This window comes from Lampetra planeri, chromosome 5, assembly GCF_965212315.1.
Source record: "Lampetra planeri chromosome 5, kcLamPlan1.2.h2, whole genome shotgun sequence".
NCBI lineage: Eukaryota > Metazoa > Chordata > Hyperoartia > Petromyzontiformes > Petromyzontidae > Lampetra > Lampetra planeri.
Window position 1 is genome coordinate 4,492,337 of NC_136111.1, and position 16,974 is coordinate 4,509,310.

The 16,974-nt window shown below is 51.8% G+C and overlaps 1 protein-coding gene across 1 annotated transcript in view; it reads right to left on the bottom strand.

Moving 5' to 3' along the window:
* Positions 1-16,529, bottom strand: part of LOC144718702 (uncharacterized) — a 91,526-nt gene extending 74,997 nt beyond the window's left edge. Inside the window, exon 1 of the mRNA XM_078594170.1 lies at positions 16,482-16,529. Within this exon, the coding sequence (XP_078450296.1) occupies positions 16,482-16,493 (12 nt within the window). The 5' untranslated portion in view covers positions 16,494-16,529. The remainder of the gene's footprint in view (positions 1-16,481) is intronic.
* Between the last annotated feature and the right edge of the window lie 445 nt (positions 16,530-16,974).

The following is a 16,974-nucleotide window of genomic DNA, read 5'->3' on the forward strand; positions in this document are numbered from 1 at the left end:
AGATAATACGACAAATAGCTAACCTTAAACACCCAGTCGTTCATAAAAGTTGAAGGCGGTATAGTCCTATAGTAATAGAGAAAGTGCAGAATCACTGAACCGGAATATACATGTAACTTACTACACATGTAGCTCCTACACATGTAGCTACTACACATGTAGCTACTACACATGTTGCTACTACACATGTAGCTACTACACATGTAGCGACTTGTGCTACTAGGATCGTCCGGCACTGCCTACTACGACTGTGGACGTTAAAGATTCCGTGACGCCATCCGCAAGAGTTGCTCATTGTGTGTGCGTGTGTGGCCGACGTCATTGTGTGTGTCATTGTGTGTGTGTGGCCTACGTCATGGCAGGGTGGTGGGGCCGCTCGGGGTGCGCGCTTTGGGTTGACGAGTGAGCACGTGGCGCGTCAAACGCGGCTGCCCCCTTCGGTGTCGCGAAGAGGAAGAGTTGACGGGGCACGACAAGGCGGGCCGCCCCCACCCCCTCATCCACCGCCCCCCTTAGTCACGGCAAGAGTTACGAGCGGGAGAAAGGGAGCTATTGAGACGTTTATTGCCCCGCGGAGAAGACGAGGGACTTGTTTGTGGAAGTCTTTCATCTGCTTCATAATCTCTTTTGTAGTCTTCGAGGTGTTTCTCAATGATGTTTCTCAATGACTATAAAAGAGGGTGCTGGAAAGCTTCCCCCCATCCCCATTTTTTTGCAGGCGACGTTCTTAGCAGGGGACGTTCATCGCAGGCGACGTTCTTGTAAATCAATGCACCGTGCCACCCGCCACGCGTAAATCTCGCAACGAGGCACGCCGACTCGGAGCCACACACACAACGCTCATCTCCCACTGGCAGTCCCTGCGCCCGGGCGGTGGTGGTTGGACATTCCACATTCCTGCGGCAGTTTATGTCAACCACTGTTGAATTCCTACTTGCTGCTGCTCTTTACTAGTAATAATAATATTAATAACAGAAGCACTTGTTTTATTTTATTTATTGTGATGCCTCGGGCACGTTTGCTGTGTTGATATTTGACGCTAAATGTCTCGTGCTGCATATATTAAATGCGTTGAGACATTCGCGTGAAGTCTATTTTGACAAGTACGCCATGCAAATGAAGGTGGGTTCGTTCGTTAAAGGTGCGGCCCTGCAATTGCATTCATCGCTGCACCGCTGGCGGAAGAGCCTCCACTCGGGGGAGCGCCAGAAGGCCTCTCTAGTGGAGGTACGTTACGCCTACTCCTCCACGCTCATGATCTCAATTGATGTATTTAGGTTCTCGCAATATGTTAACGATGCAGTATAAACTTTAGCGAAATCATGATTCTCGTGATATCGATTTCCCATAATTTTTTATTCTTATTTCACTATTTTATTGCATTGTTTTTGTCCTTTTCTGTAGTTTTAAGTACAGATTTAAAAAAAATGAAATTAATAATTCTGTAATCATTCGGCAATTTTATTCGCGAGATAACGATGTTTTGCAAAACCGATGTCACGGGAAATATTGTTCGACGCAGCAATGATTGATGTTTGTGCACTCTGTTCGATTTCTCCAATTACGTGGTTGTTTTTTTCTTGCTGTGGTTGTCCCACCTGATGACGATTGCTTGTGTTGCGATCGAAACGTCGTGATTTATTATTTATTTCTACCCACGTGACTTCACCGAAAAAACCAAAGAGTATGGATTCCTGCAGTCACGAAAGCTTCAAATCAAAATTGTTTTTGTTTATATTTTATTATTCTGCATCCGATTTCTATTTGCTTATTTGATGCTTTTTCGTAACTTCAGTGACCCATGTCCTTCTTGCAAATGAGACTCTACCCTGGTCTCTCGAATTCTCACCCGGTTAAACAGAATCAACTTCATCAACCTGGCCCTTATATGTCGTGCCATATTGCAGTCTTGCCATATCACGTCAACCCTATTATTCACATAGCGGTGTGAGGTTTGGCAAAGCCAGAACAGTGCACGCACGGCCACCTTTGTCTCCCCGTCATTACTGATGCTTTTCGTCGCACCGTCACTGTCGCAGGCGTTACTTTCGGCTGAAAATATGGTGAAATGCATCATGGCGTAGGGATTGAACCCAGGTGGACGGCATTGTTGTGCAGAGCAGTAACCACTTCTCTAACATTGTTTTCACTCAGTTTGGTCAAACCAAGCTCCAAGCGATATCGTGCGAATACCTGCTTACAGTAGAGTATACGAGATGATTGACATGTGGCCATACTTTTATATGAGTGTGTGATGCAGACCGCACGCCTACGTAAGAAGTAATATACGCGTAGATTTGAAGCTTTCGTGACTGCAAGGATTCATACTCTTTGTTTTTTTCGATAAAGTCACGTAGGTAACAAAAAAAGAGACACACTTACGCGTTTGTGCTTTCGCTAAGTTGTCCCCACCTGAAGAAGGACGCTTGTGTTGCGCCCGAAACGTTGTGATTTAATTTAGATGTTTTCATTTATTTTTAATTTTACCTACGTGACTTTACCAAAAAAAACAAAGAGTGTAATATACGCGTGTATATATATATCACACAAGCATCTCGAATAAAGCCTACAGAGAGTGTTGGGGCAAGTGCTTTTAGCGAGCACCTACGAAGGCCGGCACAGCACGCTTGTGGAGTGGGGGAGGGGGGTGCCTCTGCCTCCCAAGTGCCGTTGTGTGCACGCCACCTTAGGTACCTGTTTAAGGTTGAGTCAACCTAGGGGAGGCACAGGACAGGCTCGGATAAAATCCGTCACCGATGTTATCCGCGGCTAGCAATCTGAATCCCAGGCCGGCCGTGTGGCTTGTCAGCGAAGATGCGCGAGCCGCTTCTCCCACAATTCCCCCCACCCCACATGTGATAGAGGCGACACACGAACGTCATTGGTGGGTACATGCGTGTGTCATAGGCACCACATGCAGATGCGGCACCGACACTTGCAAGCACACCCACACACATTCAAAAGCAAAGATTCCCCCATATAACTTCATAGGTTTATGCTCAAAGTGGCTTTAGAGCAGACGGCAGTGGTATAATGATTAGCGCAGTCATCCCGAGTTTAAATCCCGACCACAGCTCACATTAAGTGCCGCCAGTTCCGAGCCTCCCCTAGATCGACGCAGCCTTAAATTGGTACCTGGTGGTGAGTTGTGAACACGTCAGTTTGTGTGCACACCTGTGATCCATAACAGTTGGAGGCAAAGAGTTGGCAGAGCACAGAGATTGTAGGTTCTTGAATGTGCAACATTAATGCTCCTAGAGAAAATAAGAAATGAGGCAATGAGAGAACGACCCGGTACACGAGGTGACACTCACAGACGTGATCCAAGAGAAATGACCGCGGTTGTTTGGAACATTGTGACGAGAATACATCTGGAAGGTAGCCCGCACGCGGCACTCGACGTATCGAAGTGTGATTGGTCGACTGAGGCTAGCGTCGTGACGTCAGAAAGACGGCAGGATAATTTGTCTTGCCCAGCCCCCACCACCTGGATGCTGATTGGCTGCTGGGGGTGCAATGAGGCGTGGTGCTGCACTCACCCATTCAGCTGGGAAAAGTTGGCCCGAATAAGCGTCGCATTCGTTTGTGGGATTCGTTTTTCCAGATATTCCGGTCGCGGTAATTTATACTGAAAACAAGCAGGGCAACAACAACACAACAACTCCAGGGGCAGGAATTAGGCCCATGTGTGCATGCACGTGCGCGCGTGTGCGTTTCCGTGGGGAGCGGTAGACTAGCGGTTAGCGCGCTGCGCTATGAACCCGGCAACCCGGGTTCGTTCGATTCCCGCTCACGACCAATAGCGGTGACAATTATCTGAACCGGTTCTGGGTCTCCCGTAGGTCGACTCAGCCTCGTATGAGTACCTGGTGCGGTGTGTAAACATTTCCACTGGGGAGGCAAAGGCGGTTGGTCGGGCGTGGTGCTGGCCAGCCACCCCCTCGTGTACCGTTCCGGCCTTTATAGGTTATCGCTAACAGCACTTGTTCCCTACAGTCTGTTAAGGCTATACGGGGGATCTGTGTCTTTGGAGGTGCTCGCTAACAGCACCTGCCCCAACAGTCTGTTACGGCTATGGGGGCGATCTTTGTTTCGTAGCTTGCGTACAGGACGTGTGTGGGCAAGGCGACGTATTAGAAAGACTGCCCTAGTATTTCGCAGAACGGAACGGACTCGACGCATTTCTGTATTTAAAGGCAAAAGTGCCGCGAGGCAATATTTGGCGCTCTCTATATATTTAGACGCACTCATGTGGGTGCACGATGAAGGGCGGCTCCTTATACAGGTATTACCGTCACGTGACAGTAGCACACCTCTATGGGGGGGGAGGGGAGATTCTGGGTAAGCGCCCCCTCCCCCGTACCCCCCCAGGGGCCCAGGTGGGCTGGGGGGAGGGGGAGACAAGACACGCCTGGGTGAGCGCAGAGGACTCTAATTGACGTCACGTGTGACGTCTAAACCGCTGACACGATGCGTGATCCCTGCACCCCGGGAGGTCGGGGGAGTGGAGGGGGGGTGCGCGGGGGGGGGGGCAATGATGGGGGAGTAGGGGGCGGGGACACGTGACCAGGTTGTCACGTTATGTACGTGCATGTTGTGCACGTTGTGTGTGTGTGTGTTGTGTATTTGCGTAAATGACTACCAACGCAGCTCTGTGTGTGCACTCCTGTTTTGTGTGGGGTGGGGAGGAGGGGAAGCGGTGGCGTCGTGGTTAACGCGCTGCACGACAACCCCAGCGACGAACTTCGTTTAATTCCCAACCACGACTAATATCAGCGGTGGCTGAAGATCTGTACCGGTCATGAGTATCCACGAGTTAGACTCAACCTTAAACATGCGTATTGCTCCTGGTGCGGTGTATAAACATCATCATTTGGGGGAGACAAAGGCCCCACCCCCCCCAATATTCAAATATGCTCAAATGTCACCCCCCCCCCCAATACATTGCTTTTAAATAGATTTATGTTTATATGATTGTGGTTATGGTTGGACTTTATTCATCCCTAATCTCTGACATTACATACAATGAAACAAAAATGGTAAAAAAGAGAAAAAACAGAGCAATGTAATACAATACACTATTAGACATTATTATAAAAAAAATAATTAAAAGTCCAGGCAGGAAATGGCAGGAAATTATTTTCAAATTTAGATTGTTTTTCTGGGGGGGGGGGGGGGGACCTCAGACCCCCTGGAAGATGTGGTCCCCCCCAATGTTGACTCCATGGCTACGGCCTTGCCACCAGCACGCGACCTGGCGATGGCGGGGCGGGAGAGGGGGGGGGAGCTTATTTAAAAAACCTGCACCAATGTTTGAACATTTTCACCGGGAGACGGAATCGAGCCGTAGCTCCGGACCCTGATAGGCCATAACATGTCAACTCATCGCCACTGATTCAAGCAAACCTTGCTGATGAGCCACCCGGTGTCAAAACCGGCCCCGAGTTTTGCGAGTACTCAATAAATACTGCTGACAATTACGCACTCCCAGAAGGCAGCGGGGGGGGGGGGGCGATGGGTTGTGTTCGAAAACACTTTTCGATGTCTTTGCACGTGGCGAGGCAGCGATACCAATTGGACGTCAATCGTCCGCTTATCTGTTACACTTAGATTCTGCAGAACGACGCTAATGGTTATGCTATGGCATGCACCTGACTCAATAGGCTCTGGCTATCAGCACCTGCCCCACTCAGCCAGCGACTTGTCAAAGGCTGCACGGATGGATGGGGAGGTGGGGGAGATATCTGTGTGTGAGAGAGACGCGCACACGGGGTGAAGCGGTAGTGCAGATGTTAGCGCGCTGCGTTACGAACCAGGCGAGCCGGGTTCGAATGTCCGCTCAACACCGGTGAGGAGTATCTGAACCTAGTCATGGGCCTCCTCTCCTAGGTCGACTCAGCCTCAAATGAGTTCCAGGTGCGGCGTGTGAAATCGCATGCGTGGTGCTGGCCACCCCCCTCCCTCGTGTGCCGAGCCGGCCTTCGTAGGTGCTCGCTAACAGCACTTGCCCCAACAGTCTGGTGAGGCTATACGGGGGGTGGGGGATCTTTGCCTTTTGTTTGAGATTTGGTAAAGTATTCCACCACCTCGAGGCTTGCTGCTCACGCTTGAGCGCGCGCAGCAGGTGAGGACACCTGCGCGGAGGGGTGGAATGGCTCGCGTCTCGCGTCGAGCTGTTTGTCTTTGGGCGGCTGCTGCCTCCATTAGTGCGCCGCGCGTCGCGAGTGAGAGGATTTGCGGGGATCTTGAACCGTAAACCCCTCCACAGACACCACCGCCACCACCACCCAGGAACCGCGCGGAACGCGGGCGTGGGAAATGGGGCGGTGGTTGGTCCTGGTAATGGTTTTAGTGGTGATTGTGTTGGCGCTGATGGTGGTGTTGGTATGGGGGAGCGGTGGTGCGGCGGTTGGCGCGCTGCGCTACGAATCGGGTGTCCCGATTTCGATTCCCGCTCATGGGTAACACCTGTTGGTGATTATCTGAACCGGGTCCTGGGTCTCAACTAGGTCGACTAAGCCTCAATCGAGTACCTTGTATGGTCGGCCGTGGTGCTGGCCACCCCACTCCCTCGTCTGCCATGCCGGCCTTCATAGGTGCTCGCTAACAGAACTTGCCCCTCAACAGTGTGTTAAGGAGGAAGGCTGTCTTTGGTGCTGATGGTGATAATAGTCGTAGTAATGCTGGTGGTGGTGGTGATAGTTGTTGGTGCTACTCGTGGTGTTCATGGATGTGGTGGTGATAACAGTATCGATGGTGGTTGTTGTGGTGTTAATTTTAGTTTTGATGGGGCTAGTGACTGTAGTAATGATGGCGGTGGTTGTTCTGTTTTTGGCCAAACATAATTAAAATAATTATAGCCACATATGGTAGCCGCGCTATTATCCATAGCGCGAGGCGTTATGATTTCACAATGTGATGGGGCGATGTTGCTCCGGCGGTATATGGTTTTACCCAATCATTGTTAATTTTGGTTAATACAACCGCAGTATTAATCGGGGTGAGCGCTGGGCTCTGTCCGTCAACGCGTTCACAAAAAGTGCACAACCCCGGGACCAGTGGCTGGAAAAATCGAAGCACACGGCTCGCCAACTCCAAACGCCAAGATTTCGGGGGCAAAATTGGCAACGAATGTATGGGACGTTGAACTTCTTTCGCACCGTACGCAGCCAACTGTGGGAATCGGAGGAGCGTGGAAGGAAAACAATCTAAACAACGCAAACCCCATATAACCTCGTGTTTTTTTTACCTCGTTGTTTAAATATTAACGTTAAATTAAATAATAAAGCGTTGTTTTTTTTGCGTGCGATCGTTTGGAACATTTGAGTGATCGCGTGCACGAGAGGAATAAAATGAGAGTAGTGATCTCGAGAATGAGACAGAGTGTGAAGGGCGGCGAGAGAGCGAGAGAGAGAGACGCTCTCGAATGGCGATAGCTGATTGATGAATGCAGAGTGAGATGTCACCACTCGCTACGTCGTGCCGCGAGGGACAGCCTGGACATCTGCAGACACTAGAATCTCCCACCTACCGAGCCGCCCCCCCCCCCCACTTAGCACCCCCTCCACCCCACCTATCCCTCCCTACCCCTCACCTAGCCCCCCCCCCCCACCTGCCCTCCCCCACCTAGCCTCCCCCACCTAGCCCCCCCCCCCCACCTAGACCCTCACGTAGCCCCCCACCTGCCCTCCCCCACCTAGCCCTAACCCCCACCTAGCCCCCCCACCTAGCCCCCCACCTAGCCCCCCCCCCACCTGCCCCCCCCCCACCTAGCCCCCCCCCCCCACCTAGCCCCCCCCCCACCTAGCCTCCCCCACCTAGCCCCCCCACCTAGCCCCCCACGTAGCCCCCCCTCACCTGCCCTTCCCCACCTAGCCCTAACCCCCACCTAGCCCCCCCACCTAGCCCCCCCACGTAGCCCCCCCCCACCTACCCCCTACTTGCCTCAATCCCTCCCTCCCAGAGCTGCACAGAACGGCAGGCATGTCGGCAAGGCCTGAAGTGGATGTTTTTGTTTAACACGATCCAGGTAGCCGCATAGGTGTGCGGGGGAATTCACATTCCTGCGTGTACCTACAGGCTCTCGTGTATTTCTGGGTCGGTGTCGTTTCGTTTTATTAGTATTATTAATCACCAGCGCTGTTGCTGTGGTCATTATCAGCGTCAATGTTACACATCGCGGCGACAAACCATCGTCGTCGCAATCATCGTCACGCATTCGATGGCCGAATGATCCATCCCACGTCAGATCTCGGAAGCTCTACTGGGACTGAGCCTGCTTACCGCTTGAGTGGGTTCGCCAGCATGCACAGCGGGTTGCTATAGTCTGCTGCTGCTGCTGCTGCGACGGCTCCAAGTGGTTTGTTGTTGGCAAGTGTTGCAACAACGTCGGTCGTTGTTCTGTACTTCTATGCTCCCCCTGATCCACCAAAACAGCGCTGCGAGCGTCCAACAACTCCCATGATGGACACGGCACGGGGTAGTTTTCATCCAGCACTGGGTTGACAACGGGGTGTGCATCACAGCGTGCGTCCATTCTTACAATATTATAACAGCTGTTAACTCCTGGTGGAAGGCAATTGCCTGAAAGTTTAGCGTCGACTATGATCATACTTTAATTCTAGATGTGAAGCTTTTTTACACCTGATGAAGGAAGCTTGTGTTGCCTCCGAAACGTCGTGATTTATTATTTTATTTCTACTATTATTATTTCTATTATTTATTTTTCTTTTTACCTACGTGACTTTACCGAAAAAAACCCTAAGAGTATGATCATACTATATGGTGCAGACGGACGGATGTAATTCATGCATTTAGCACTCACAACATGGCTTGATTGGCATGTGTCAGAAGTGCATAAGCTGCCAGCGTGATTTGGTAAGAAAGTAAACCAATTATTGGGGCCACGCGGTGGCAAGATGTTAGTTGCCTCGCTTGGTACGCAGGAGGACATGAGTTTGATCCCGAACCCTGACGACGCCTGTTGTATATTTGTCGTTCGCATGTTCTCTCCCCGTGCGCTTAGATTATTTGGCTGCTACTATACATTTCCACGTGTGATGATGATGATTATGATATAGGCCACGCCGATTATAAGCTATCACGTGTGACCAGGTTGCCTCTGAAAAAAAGCAAATAGTTCAGTGGGCTTTAGCTGGTAAAAATAGAAACGTGGTGATGATGCTGCTGCTGCTGCGCTGGTAGTGGTGCACAAAGCAAAATCAACAACAACAAAAATCAACACATTCGTCAATAACGCTGCCTGATCAAATGCGGTAGCTTTAAAGAAGGCTCAATTTTTGCAGCTGGTAAGGCCCCATCGCGCTAAACAGCTGCGCTACAAGGACGACCACAGCGCAAGGCAGTGGCGGCCGTTACAGGACATCGCAGTTACCTCGAGTTCACGTAGAGATCCATAGAGTTGCACAGAGTTGCACAGAGATGCACAGAGTTGCACAGAGATGCACAGAGACGCATGAAGCGCAGCCCAAGGCCGTCGGCAGTGGCGGAGCAGCAACAACAACAACAACAACACAACGACAACAACAACAACAACACAACGACAACAACAACAACAACACAACGACAAATTACGGAAACCCAGGCCAGGCACTCGCTGAAAATCGGATAAACAATGCAACGGTGCTTAAGTGGAAAGAAATAAAACAGCAACAGTGCCACAGATACACCCCGCGTGCGTCCGCGCACAAATCCTCGCACGTGACGGAGCTCTGTGGTAGCATTATTCATAGCAGCTAGTGGCCGAGATCGGCACGGTTGGTTACGTACGGTGCGAAAGAAGTTCCACATACGTGACATTAGCATACGGCGGGGGGTCTCTCGGTAGCTGACGAGTCGGCATCGACGCAGCCTCGGCATGTGAATTGTTGCGGCGACTCGGGGTTATTATTTTTGCTTAATTTATTTGTTTTTAATCCGCGTTATTCGTTTGGTGGGTGGGGGGGGCAGGGGGGGTGCTCCCGATGAACCCGCCTCGTAAGTTCTTCGTTTGCCGCGCGTCCTCCAGACAGAACGAGCGTCTGGCGACCTACACCCGTCTCGACGAGGAGCGACGTTAAAGAGCAAAGTCGTCGGTGTCGTTTGTTACCACAATTCACGCTGAGATTCCACCAGAGCGCCTCCCCTGCCCCCCCCCCCCGGTCCCCCTGCCCCCCTCCAGGCCCCCCACCGCCCACTTCCTGCTTCTCCGCTAAGACGCGGCTCCGCTTTGGAACTCCGTTCAGCTTAATAATTGTTATTATTATAATAATTATAATAATGACGACGAAGACGACACTGGGCGAAGACCCCCGGGGCCGGCCCAGGACACGCTGCTGCTGGCGGGACGGTGTCGCTCGGCTTGGCCTGGGAACGCCTGGAAATGAATTCGCTCGACATTATCATCAGCCATGATCTATCCACTGCTGGGCTGGTGAATATGGAGTGCATAGATGTGGGGGGGGGGCATCTAGTACCGTCTAGCAATTAATGCAGCTGCACTGCTACGATCTGCCCACCATGCGGGCGCACAGCCCGTGGTCTATAGCACCTGTGACACCTGTGACACCTGAAACCCAACCCTGCTTATTTCCCAGGTCTGATGTGATCGGGCGCATTCACCTCCTCGCTGAGACTCGTGACTCTTTTTCAGTAGGGTCATGCCGAGTTTTTGCAGTTGGAGAGGAGTGGCAAACACATGGACCATGACGTCGGCACACAAATGGCCTACTCTTGTGAATGACGTCACGGGATCTTTAACGTCCTCCGTGTATATAAAATGTTTATACGCTTTAATTACACCGGCAGCATTAATCAGGGCGGCCGCTGGGATTCGAACCGTGACTCTCTGCAACAAACGCCGAACGCGTTGCCGCTTATAGGCCGTGACGTTCTTGGGTTGCTTCGTTCACACGACGTCTTGATGCAATTTGGTCTTTTAAAAGTGTCACAACTTCTCTCAAACGAGTATCGGAGCGCCTGTTATCTTCGTTGGCCGCCCTGAGCCGAAGTAGGAAATTCCACATTCCATTGACGGGTACGGTCAATCAATTATTAAACTACGGTTGACGTGGAATACGGGGTTGCGCATTACACTGCCGGCGATGATATATAGATGATATATATATCATATATTGATGTATATCTGATATATCAATTCTATATATAGCGATTCGGGGTCGCGATTCGTTGTTTTATTGTTGGTGAATGTTGCGGCCTCGAGTGGCTGGAGGGGTCACGTGAACACACGCGCAGTTCAATCTCATTCATCGCGAGCTTCAATTAAGAATCGATATTAATCGACATCAATCGACGCATCGCTAGACCCACAGCAGCAAGAGGTTTTCATACGCGTATTGAATGCGTGCGGAGGCATGCATGGGTAGATCTTTCACCAACCGGCATTGACCAGCGATGGTGAAGTATGGTCAAACAACCTCTCCCCACCCTCCCTGCGACGACCCGCGCGGTGTGTGAAGGCCCTCGCTCAGCGGTGGGTTGGACACACGTGGCTGTAGCGTGGCCGATAAAGGTCACCTGTCCGAAACGTCTAATCTCTCTCGTTGAGCGAGAGGAATGCATCGCATTGAAATTGTTAAGATGCGTTTGTGAAGAGCGTCGATAACAGGTATAATACAGACATCGTGCATACTTGCGTGGGAGGGCATTGTGATGGTATCAGTTTTGCATGGATCACACGCACACCCTTACACATACAAACACGGCCTCACACGCACAAAGACAATGATCCCCAATGTAGCGCAGACTGGTGGGGCGAGTGCTGTTAGCAAGCATCTACAAAAGCCCGAAACAGCACACGAAGGGGTGGTGTGGCCAGCAAACACGCCCGGCCGCCTTCGTCTCCCCAGTGCTGATGTTTATGCAGACCGCACCAGGTACTCATTTGCGGCTGAGTCGACCTAGGGAAGGCCCAGGACCGGTTTAGATAACCGTCACAACGGTGTTGACCGTAAGCGGGACTGGAACTCGGATCGCAGGGATCGTAGCGAAAATGCGCTAACCACGACGCCACCGCTCCCCACATACGCAAAGACACACACACTTCCAGACAACAACAGTCGACCATTCGCCACTAAGTTGGCGGTGACATCGCCTTACGGCGCTTGTGCCAAGCTAGGTGCACTTTGAGGCCACGTCAAGCGCGGAATGCTCGCTGGCAAGGGGTCACGGGGCAGCTACAAGTTATTGCGGGGTCACAAACGAAAATGTTTTGCAGATGTTCCAACCTCTGCTTCATACTGTGGCAACATGTGCACGCACACCCAGCCAGCAAGTCACACCAACACCCGCGTGTGCACACACGCACACACACCCGTACACACACCCGTGTAACACTGGCGCACACACACACAGCCTCACTGATGTTGTACACACATCGACAAACACAAAGACAAAGATCCCCCGCGTAGCATTTGACAGACTGTTGGAGCAAGTGCTATTAACGAATAGCACCAATGAAGGCCGGCACGGGGATGTGGTGTGTGACCAGCAACCACGCCCGGCTGCCTTTGTCTCCCCAGTTGCGATGTTTACACACCGCACCAGGTACTCGTTTAAGGCTGAGTCGACACCCAGAGAGAGAGACACACACACACACAGGCGTCACGGCAATGAGTGTCGTCACCTATCTGATGTACACCGCCATAGCCAGAGCTTAATTTGAACCGGGCCCGTCCGAGTCATTGCCCTGGAAAATATTTCCGTGCCTGGTACACCACATCAAGTATTGCAGAATAAAAAAAAACCTCAACACATTCGTCAAAAAAACAGCCTTAAATTTAAAGAATATATCTTAAGTGACGTTTCGAGCAATGACCCTTCTTCACGGGACGTAGAGAGGCAAGAGAGGTCGAGTGGCCTTCTTCAAAGCACGTGGTAATTTCAACTTAACAACATCGATGTGCTACGAAGAAGGGCCATTGTCCGAAACGTTGCCGATTATATACTTTTAAAATAAAATAAAATTCTTCCGATTAAGGTTCACGGTGTTATTGAAGAATATGTTGACTTTTTTTCCCTATTTAATAAGATTACGAGCAGTAGCAGCAGCGGCAGCAGCAGTAGCAGCAGCACGAGTGCTCGCGTATCGGGAAGACACGCGCACACGTGGTGCCGAGCAAGCGACCTGCCGCCTGGTTTCAATAAAGCCACGTGGAATGCTCTCTTCTAACCACTCGCTGCAGAGATGAAACACCGTCAATTGCAACATCAAACGATTGTCGCCTTCAATTCCGCTGATGAACACCCCCCCCCCCCACCACAATATCTCGCCATCGCTTCCTTCCCTCTGCTAGAGCTCGCGATAAAAAAAAAGATCCGCTCTTAAAGTCGTCCACGACGTGGATTTCGGGTCCTTGCCCTTCTGCTCGCTGACCTCTTGGGGTGCCCCTTCAATAACCGCGTCGGCAACCTGGCCCTATTCCATCCCGTACACGTGCACCACCCATCACAACAACCTCCCCTTAAGCGATTCAGGCATGGACATTCCCCCTCATCGTCCTCGTATCGCGCGCACGCGTCCGAGCGTTATTAGACGCGTACGTGATCGCCCAGCGATCTGACCCGAGCAGTAAGACGTCGGGCATTAATTGTACAAGTGGTCCCACGCAATGGCATTGCTCTCTTGATGTTATGTTGTTGTGCAGCGGAGTAAATCCAAGCGAACCGAGTTCGACTCCCCCGCCAATGGCTCTGACATCAGCGGACAAGGTTCTGTGCACTATTTTTTGTTGGTTTTTGACCGACCCGCAAATGACCAGCGTGGTGAAGTATGGTCGGACCGTGCAGAGGCCTTCGTCCAGCAGTGAAATTACGAATCAATGAATGATTTAATTGTACGGTGTTTCTTCTTTTTCTACCCTACAATCATGAGAAGTGAATATTTTAAGCTCCAGTTTGGAGACACTAAATTTGTGAAATCGTCGCATCGGTCTCACGCAGGCAGTGATGCCATTCCAAACACCAGAACCCTGTGATCTGTTTTAAGTATCGTACAGCTAAGCAGGCAATGGTGTCTGCTTCATGCATCTGCCTGTCTACCCGAATGTAAATAATAATGAAAGTTTTTTTTTTTTACACAAGCAGCCTGCACTACTGTAATTTGAACGTGTCCGTCCAGCGTCCAACGTCCAGTCAGCCAGCAAAACTTTTTTCTCGTCTAGTATGACAACCCTTCGGCCCCAAGGCCTTCTGGGAGTGCACACATTTCAGCAGCATTTTGCTTCCGCAGAGGCAAACTCGGCATCGGTTTCGTCACACGGTGTCTCACCCACCAGAGTCAGGATGATGTCTGAGTTCGCTTGACGATGCGCGTGTAACGAAAACGGTGTGAATAACATCAAAGGAATTTTGCGACATCGAAACTGCGACACGAACACAAGGCATCAGCTACCACAAAGCAGGAGGGTCGTCGGTTCGATTTCGACCCTGACGCCTGCTGCGTATTTAAGAGTTTGCACGTCCTCCACGTGGTCGCGTGGATTTTATCGCCGGGACCTCCAGATTTTTTCCCACTCCACATCGAGAATGAACACGCGTTTAGATGTAGTATTTGGCTGCTATAAATGTACACGCGATAAGCCACTTCGTTGAGCTATCATTTGTGGCCAGGTAGCTGCTGAAAAAGAACTGTTTCGCAGTTCAGTGGGCCTTACCACAGCAAGAACATTTTCTTGCTGTGGTTTTCACACCTGATGATGATTGCCTGTGTTGTAATCGAAGCGTCGTGAGAATTTATTTGTTTTATATTAATATATATTTTATTATTTTATTGTTTCCCTTCTACGTGACTTTACCGAAAGAACCAAGAATATAACTCGAGTTAGGTTTCGCCATCAACGCGACAACCCGCACCTCCGATTAGCGCGGTTGGCAACGTACGGTGCGAAAGAAGTTCAACATCATACATACGTAGAGTGGAGGTCAGTTGAAGGCCAGTCAGAGTCTGGCCTCCAATCTTGTCTGGCCTCTCTGGGTGCTTTGGAGAAGTGTCATTGCCCGAAACGTCGCCCATTATATACTCTTTTCCTTTTTAAAAGGCAGTGTTATTCACGAGTGTGTTGAGTTTGTTGTTATTTGTGCTTGTGCGTCACTGCCAACGCAGTTATCACAAACTAATCTGGGCGTGCATGTGTGTGTTTTTCCTTGCCTATGCGTGCATGTTGCGTGCAAGTGTTCACGTATGCGTGTGTGCGTGCGTTTATCCATGCGCGCACGTATGTACGTATGTTGAACTTCTTTCGCACCGTACGTAACCAACCGTGCTAATCGTATGTGCGTATGCCTTTGTGAGCGTTCATCCGTTGCGCATCTGTGCGTGTGCTCGTTAACAGCACTTCCCCAAGAGTATGTTAAAGGCTATACGGGGGATCGTTGTCTTTGTGTTTACGCGTTCGATTCCCAATCACGACCAACATAGGTGACGAATGTCTGAAGCGGTCATGGGTCTACCCCTAAGTCGACTCAGCCGTAACAAAAAATAGCAGATGGTGCGGTGTGTAAACATCATCATTGGGGAGACAAAGGCGGCCCGGCGTGGTGCTTACCACATACCCCCCTCCTGTGCCGTACTGACCTTCATAGGTGCTCGCAAACAGCACTTGCCGCAACAGTCTGGTGAGGCTATACGGGGAACCTTTGCCTTTGTGTGTGTGTGTGCCTTCGTTCCTGGGGAGCGGTAGTGTAGCGGTTAGCGTGCTGCGCTACGAACCCGGCAACCCGGGTTCGATTCCCGCTCATGGCCAACACCGGTGACGATTATCTGAACCGGTCCTGGACCTCCCCTAGGTTGACTGAGCCTCAAATGAGTACCTGCTGCGGTGTGTAAACATCGCCACTGGGGAGACAAAGGCGTCCGGGCGTGGTGCTGGCCACCCACCCCCTCGTGTACTGTTCCGGCCTTCATAGGTGCTCGCTAACAGCACTTGCTCCTACAGTCTGTCAAGGCTATACGGAGGATTTTTGTCTTTGCCTTCGTTTCTCGTAGCCTGTGTCTCGTAGCCTAGCGCGTGTTGTCGCGTGTGCGTGTTCCTCCCGACCTGTGAGTTCGCGCACTGAACTTGAGATTCATTCCCGACCCCGGCTCACAGCGGTGGCGGATGGAGTCAGAACTTGGTCTGAACCATCCATTAACTCGGCCTTAATTTAGTACCCGGTGCGGTGTGTGTGTGTGTCGACATGGGTAAGCGGAAGACAAAGGCGGCCGGCCGCGAGTTCTTAAATCACCACCACCATGTGCGCCATTGCGGCCTGAATAGGCGCTCGCTAACATCACTTGCCCCCAACATTCTGTTATGGCGACAACGTCGCTGCATGTTTCGTTCATGCACACACCGCTGTCGTGTGTCCACACACGCGTCCCCGTGTCTGTACACACACGCGTTCTCGCGCCCGCGTATACCCGTGCGTGTATCCGTGTGCACGTGTGTGCGTGTGCACGTGTGTGCGCGCGCGTGTGTACTCACCGACAGAGACATGCCTGAGTCGCTCCCCTCGCCGCCCGGCCTCCGACGCCTCCCAGGGCACCCCTCCGCCCCCCCCCCCCCCTGTCCGTCACCACCTCCGCCGCTGCCAGCCACGGGGGTCCGCGTCTTGACCCCTCCTCACCAGGGTTCAACTCCCTTTACCCACGGAGAGACCCCAGCAGGACCCCAGCCGGACCCTGATCGAGGGGTCCAGGCAACCGGGACCAACCCCCGCCGCCCCCCCCGGCCTCGTTCACCGCGCCCCCGGTTCCTCGCAGAGTCGAGCTCCCTTGCGCGCTCGCCTCGGCATCGTCGCCACCCCCGCGGTCTCGGGGCACGTGGGCACCTCGCGGGGAGAGGACTTCGTGGCGGTGGCGGCGGCGGGCCGAGGCAGGAGCCGCTTGAGCGCGGCTTTGAATCAAAGAGCCACCGCCTCGTCGAGGTTGACCGAGTCGCCCGGACTCGGTGTCGGGTGCGCGAGTGTCTGCGTCCA